This window comes from Punica granatum, chromosome 5 (genome assembly GCF_007655135.1).
Source record: "Punica granatum isolate Tunisia-2019 chromosome 5, ASM765513v2, whole genome shotgun sequence".
Classification (NCBI taxonomy): domain Eukaryota; kingdom Viridiplantae; phylum Streptophyta; class Magnoliopsida; order Myrtales; family Lythraceae; genus Punica; species Punica granatum.
This window is the reverse complement of record NC_045131.1, coordinates 4,942,294-4,949,761: the sequence shown is the minus strand read 5'-3', so window position 1 is coordinate 4,949,761 and position 7,468 is coordinate 4,942,294. Positions and strand designations below refer to the sequence as shown.

At 36.8% G+C, this 7,468-nt stretch overlaps 1 protein-coding gene across 1 annotated transcript; it reads left to right on the top strand.

Moving 5' to 3' along the window:
* The first annotated feature begins 1,533 nt into the window (after window positions 1–1,533).
* LOC116208741 (cytochrome P450 78A7-like) lies at window positions 1,534–4,189 on the top strand. The gene is made up of 3 exons (XM_031542290.1): window positions 1,534–2,100; window positions 2,382–2,827; window positions 3,344–4,189. Exons 1-3 carry the CDS (start codon window positions 1,557–1,559, stop codon window positions 3,992–3,994), a joined length of 1,641 nt encoding a protein of 546 aa, XP_031398150.1. The 5' UTR covers window positions 1,534–1,556; the 3' UTR covers window positions 3,995–4,189.
* Window positions 4,190–7,468: the final 3,279 nt, after the last annotated feature.

Below are 7,468 nucleotides of genomic sequence, written 5' to 3'. Positions count from 1 at the left end.
ACTTGTCGGTATTTGGGCCGTGCAAATTGTAGAACTAAAGAAACAATTTTTTTATTTTATTTTGACCGGAGGAAGAAAGTAGGAAGCCAAATGACTTGACTATCGAGTTTTCCTTTTTTTGTTTTTTAATATTGACGTGAAATGTGTTGTGCATATGGCGACTGATGTAGTTCCAACTCAATCACATTTAATGTGTTGTTCAAATTTAGAGGATTAAATCTATACTTTTTTCAATATAATTATGAGACACCTGTCACATTTTTATTTGTAAAGAAATGAAATGTCACGTAATAAGAGGCTTGTTTTGTATTATATTTCTGAGAGATTTGTCTACAAGATGGAGCAGAAATGTGAAATAGCTGTCATTCCATTGCTACTGAACTTCATCTTAATTTTTATGTCGTATATTAGAAAATGTATAGCGCAGTGATGCATACTTTCGCCTGGTAATCAAGAAGTTTCAGGTTTTATGTCCAAATGGTGGGACTAGTCGTGTTCCTTTATTTAATGTATAAGATTTCTGTTTCATTTAACTACACTTGTGAGCCTCATTGGTAACATTAAAAGGAAATATATATATATATATATATATATATATAGATGATTAGGCAACAAATAATAAGACCGTGTTTTCAGGGCAACTGCCGCTATATTAACCCATAAAAAGATCATTAATATATAAAGTCATGCATTTGTCGTCGTTGAACATTACGCTTTTTATTAGAACGATCATTGATATTAATGTCAATATTATTGTACATCATATCAAAGGAAACTTGAATTCTCTTTATATACCATGCATTTTGTCAAATTCATCATGATGGACCGTCAATATCATCATTTTATTTGGAGATGAGGGGAGAGCCTAGTACGTGCAAATTAGTAGTCAACATGTCATATCATCCAGCAATTTAAGCCATCTAAACTAATTAAAAACAATATTCGTTTTTTAATCATCTTCCCATAGATTAAATTTAAGACACATATATATGTTATAGATGTCTTAGGCTGTCTATTGTCCCACTCTGTGGTGCGCTGTCATATAGGTTTTTTCAGTATAGAAATTGAAGAAGACAAAGTACGTAAAAACCTCCCCAACTCGATGATAAATTCATAAATCAACGCCTCGAACGAGACACCCACATCTCTTTGCAGTACATGTGAATGGAAATTCCATAGTCAAATTCCCTCCCACTTTCCTCTTGATTCCACGCGAAACTACGTGTGTTTTCCTAACAAATATTAATAGTTGCATGAAAGCGTTTGTTATCAGACCAAAAGATTATTGGTCAACCTGTCCCTCTCACAAAATCTTATTCAAATATCGTTACCAACAACCTTAATTTTACCTACTGTAACGTAAGCAAAATTTAATTCGGTTTGCGCGTGAACGGGAATTAGTCTCAGTTAATAAGTTCATGAATTAATCAAAATAAAATTAATGAAAATCTCCTTTCTGTACTGCTCCTCTCTATAAAATCCCTTCTTCGCCTTTCATTACAAACCACTTCAAACGTTAATAGAAACCTGCAAACAAAAACACAAACAGTATATTGATGGAGTATTTTGGGGTTTCGAAAGACACGATATGGTGGCTCTTCACCCTTCCAGCTTTCCTGGGCTCCGAAACCCTAGTCGATGGCTATTTCATCTTCTCACTAGCTATGACCTTCCTTGCACTAGGGTTTCTCTCGTGGGCTGTCACGAGCGGTGGAACCGCGTGGAAGAACGGTCGAAACCGGATTGGTTTTGTCCCTGTGCCAGGACCCAGAGGCCTCCCAATCTTTGGGAGCCTCTTTGCGCTGAGCCGAGGACTGGCTCATCGTACCTTGGCTGCCATGGCTCGCAGCCGAGGCAGCACTCAGCTTATGGCTTTCAGCCTTGGCTCCCAACCTTTTGTCGTGGCTTCCGACCCATACACTGCCCGCGAGATCCTAACATCCCCTTCCTTTGCTGACCGGCCACTCAAACAATCGGTTCAGAATCTCATGTTCAGCCGAGCCATCGGCTTTGCACCTAACGGCTCATACTGGCGACTCCTAAGGAGAGTAGCCGCATCCCATCTCTTCTCGCCCCGACGTATTCTGGCCCACGAAGCAGGTGCATGGTGATGCAAAAGAGTTTATTTGTGTACTTGATATATAATATTTTTAAAAACTCTCCGCGAGATAATCTAAAAGCTTAGCTTTTATTTAAAAAATTCACTATATATCTACCGAAAGAATATTCATTATATGGACACAAGAACCAATATCTCTATTTTTTTTAACTTTAAACCCAATGATTTCTTTCTATTTTTCCGATGTGAGATTGATAATTGTCAACATTACATTATACAACTTAAATACTAATCAGTTCAATTTGGTTAATTTTTAATATAGATCGCCAACTAGACTGTGCCATAATGATTCGAGACATCGAGAAAGAGCAGAAAACTCGTGAATTCGTCTCTCTCAGGAAACACCTCCAGCACGCAGCCCTAAACAACGTCATGGGAAGTGTTTTTGGAAGAAGATACGACCAGGTCCATGACTGCGAAGAGCTCCAAGAACTGATGGAAATAGTGACGGAAGGGTTCAAGCTGCTGGGTGCTTTCAATTGGTCGGATTATTTGCCATGGCTGCGCTATTTCTATGATCCACTGCGTGTGGAGGAGCGCTGTGCAAAGCTCGTGCCCCGAGTCAAGAAGCTCATCCGGAGAATCATCGATCAACACAGACTCGACGTTCCAAAGAAGCCATCCGATGATTCTGACTTTGTCGATGTGCTGCTTTCCTTGGAAGGTCAAGAGAAGCTTCAAGAAGATGATATGATCGCTGTGTTATGGGTATGCATAGTACTTCGTATTATCTAACTTTATAAGGAAAAATTAGTTGAAGATTTCATCATACTTTTAATGCTAAATATAGCCAAAAAAAAGTCATCACCAGAAAAGACTAATTCATTCCTTTTTTGTTGCATGGTACGTGGTTTTCTATTATTAGGAACACTATGAATGATGAAAACAATTAATGATAGTGTTACTATACGTATTTATAATGGAAACTAATTTTCTAGGAGATTTGATAAAGTTTTATAAGATTATGAAATTTTACATATTTTTCTAACTTTTGAAAACTGAAAGATTAATGTCTAAAAAATAATTCTCACACGTACGCACGCGCGCATATATATATATATGAAATTATAAGAACTATATATACTTACTAAAAGATATATATATATTATAGACTTTTTTTTGGTGAATAATATATACGATACACTATTTACCTTCTTTTTAGTGACAACACTTATGATTTACGAAGAATCATGTTGGCTCGGGTGACTTGCACCTATTTCGCAGGAAATGATCTTTAGGGGTACAGACACGACTGCTCTATTGACCGAGTGGGTTATGGCTGAGCTGACACTTAACCTGGACGTGCAAGAAAGGCTTCAGAGAGAGCTCGACAAGGTTGTCAGGGACAGGACCTCCACCTTGATCGACTCTGACATTGCAAAGTTACCCTACTTGCAGGCAGTGGTGAAGGAAACCCTAAGAGTCCATCCTCCTGGCCCTCTCCTCTCGTGGGCTCGCAGGTCCACATCCAACGTCCAGTTCAGCAATGGGATGGTCGTCCCAGCCAACACAGGCGCCATGGTCAATATGTGGGCTATAGCCCATGACCCGCAAATTTGGGATGACCCGGATCAGTTCATGCCTGAAAGGTTCCTAGCTAATGACATAGATGTAAAGGGCGGGGACCTAAGGCTTGCACCCTTCGGGGCTGGCCGGCGGGCCTGCCCTGGCAAGAACCTGGGCCTGGCCATGGTGGCCCTATGGGTGGCTGAGCTGGTGAGCCACTTCGATTGGGTTCAGCACGTGGCGCATCCAGTTGACCTCACCGAGGTCCTGAAGCTGTCATGTGAGATGAAGCACCCTTTGCATGTAGTAGCTGTGAAGAAGACGAGAATTTCCGTTTATATTGGGGCTAATTCTGGTACATCGATTTAAAATTATTCCAATTGAAATAATGTCTTAATATGATTGCGCTAGGTACTACCATATAAATGGGTTTTCATAACATTTGGAATGATACTATGTTAGAATTAGGTGCGTTTACAAGGTCACATATGTAACCTAGCAGTGAATGTTTGATGTACCTTGATGTTACACAAAAATAAAATTTGTATAATATTTTGATAGATATTGTAAGTAATATTCGACCTACCAAGCCCTAAAATGAATAAGTTCATTATGTCATTATGTTTTAGTACAATAAAATAAAATTAAAAATTAAATTGATAACGAAAAACTAGAGATGATCATTGTCATGTTCAGCTGAATAATATATATATCTCAATTCTTAATGCAGCTAAGATTATCCTTGCATAAAATGTCTTAAATAAGTTGTTTGAGTATTCATATATATAATATCTAAGCAAATTGCTAGTTTGGACCAAGCTTTCCAATTATTTTCGGGCTCCTCATAAGGAGGACTCCAATCAATTCGTTCTATCATCCTGCCATTCCACTTATACGTAAGACATATTCATCGATCATCTCTTCAGATTTTCTGTATTGAAAGAATCACCGTCTGCCTTATGCTTTATGAACCTGACCGACCTGATTTATATGCGAACCTTTTCGATTATCTAAGTTTCACACGTACTGAACGTATATTCATTTTGAAAGATCATTCTAATCATTAGTGACGGCGTAGGATCTATACATAATATTCATACCTGTGCAGTTTTGGAGGCATCTACACGTACCTCAGCCGCATTTCTGTTTCGTCATACTCAAATAGTTGTAGTGATTGTTATCGAACTTTATCTTATAGTCTTTTCTTAAATGTGACTGAGACCCACAAAATTGTCCGTTCTGAATACAAGAACTGTTGCACTGCTCAGGGAGATCGTAAGCATGCATATATATATATATATATATATATATAGGTGTGTGTTTGTGTGTCTAGATATATATATATATATATTTTTTATATAGTATATATATAATCATATAATCATATATTATATTGTTTATGATTCAACAACCTTGAATAGTCGATAGTGGTCGAATATTGCCATATTTTTTGTGTTCAAGGAATCGTAGTTAAGGTCGCATTTGCACCAAAAAACACTAAGGTACAAGATCCTAACATATCATGTTATGTTTATACAATCATGCATATATCTCAGAGATCGTCAAGATATAAAGCTATATTACTTGGGGCCGATATCAAAGGTTAATCTTTTGAGCCATTTGGGATAATCATATGAGTAACACATCGGGTTTACTATATGGAAACCATCTATCTCCGAGATGATGATGGACCAGGGAGATTTCAATTCTATGGGCTGCTAAACAAGGTCGATCTATACCGAGCTAATATCATTCTTGCCGTACTAATTAGTAGTTCCTGACTAACTTTGTTCTTTTTTATCGTAAAATCTATTGAGACAATATAAATCTAGATAGCTACATGTGGAATAGGCGAAACTGAGGTTATGGATAGATGTGATGTAATTGCAACTTGGGCGTTCGATATATGACTGCACATATAATGCCAGAACTATAAAACAACAATAACAACAAAAACATGCTTTATATATAGATAAGTAGCCCTCTTGTTAAATTTTAATTACTACTACGTGCAATAATAATAAGGCGAATCCAAGGGATTAGATTATAATTAAATCAATTAATAGAGGGAAATTAACTTATGCAACTGATCGAGCTTCACCAATTAGTGATATCAGATAATTGATGTTAATCAGATCTATTATATACCCCTGTGCCAACATTTGCTAATTCCCGTTTTCCCAATTAACTCCTTTGGTTGTTCTAATTAAGTTGATGTTGACCTTTTTTTAATTAAATCATCAATTCGTGGAGAGATTAATCTTCTCTTCTCTGATCAATTAACTAATCTTTCCTAAAATAACGTGATTAAGGAGTACATTTTTACGCCATTTAGTCGACATTGAGGAAATTGACTAGAGAAACTTGTCTGCAATAGTCGACAGACGTTACAAAATATTAATTATAGGATCACTCCCATTTCACGTATAAGAAACGATAAAATAATCGAGCTCTTGTACTGTACTAGTTGTATTGAATCATAGAGATTCCCTGGAAAGTTCGTTGCAGTTTTTGGAATAGTAGCTTTTTCGATTGAAAAATAAAAACAATGAACCCGGTACAAATAAACTGAAAAGAAAATAAAAGAGGTGTAGGTAGTTTGGCCAATGAAAATTGAACCTAAAATCTCTAGATTAACAAGCAAGGCATGTGTTTTTGCACTACACCCCTTTCTTTGGAATGTACGGTTTAGTTTGTGAATAGTGTATATAATGTTTATACTAATCTATCTATAAGTCTATATGCTAAAATAGAGATCTAAAATGAAATTCTTATGAAGAGTAGAGCATTCTTTACTCTCACAATTGTTTTTTTCTTCTTTCAATTTTCACTAAGAAATAAGAATTAGGTAGTGGGATTGTAATAATTTGATTTTTGTTTTAATGAAAAGTAGCTAGGTAATAAGTTCTAATTAAACACACTAGAGTTTGCACTCGCGCTACAGATACGCGGCGCACAATAAAAAAACGTGATTTAAAACTTCCTTTTGTATTTTTAGCATTGTATACTATACAATTCCGCTAGGTTTATAAGCGATTAGGCCTATCTTTAACTCAAAAGTTCGAGCTGATAGGTCGTGGAACCCAATTTCATATAAACCCATTCAGTTACTCTTAACTTTTCCATGTGAGATTCTAAATCTTAAAATCCATCCTCATGTGGCAACGCGTAGTCCAGCACATGCCACGTGGACTTAGAACTCGCCCTCAAATTGACCACGAGCCGGACATATTATCTTCCGTGCTCGGGTGAGGGGCACAAAAATCAAACTAATTACCATGAATTCCATTGGAGCGTACTCAAACTGACCACGAGCCGAAGATATTATCTTCCGTGCTTGGGCTATGAGGGGACAAATCAAACTAATTACCATGAGTTCCACTGAGGTGCACTTTTGGCTACCTTGAAACTGAACGTAGCCACACTTGGGCCAAACACAAAGATACATTAGACCTGACGTGGTGCGAGCCTACACGGGCGCACGAAAATATGACTCACTTTGATATGATGCAAAATTTCACTAAGCTTATAAGCGATTATGCCCATCTCCAATTTAAAAGTTCAAGTTGATAGATTGTAAAACTCAATCTCATATAAACTCATTCATTTACTCTTAACTTTTTCATGTGGGATTCTAAATCGCAACATATACCATCCTTAATTATACATAATTGGGCTATAATTTTTTTTAAGAGAAAAATTGAGAAAATAAAAATAACTTTTACTTTTTGGTTAAAAGAAAAGAAAAAATAACTGAGGTTGAGAGCTAAGAGAAGAGCAGGGAGGTGGCTACGTGTAAGTGAGATGAGAGAGATGGGAAAGATGTGGTTTAAAATATGAGTA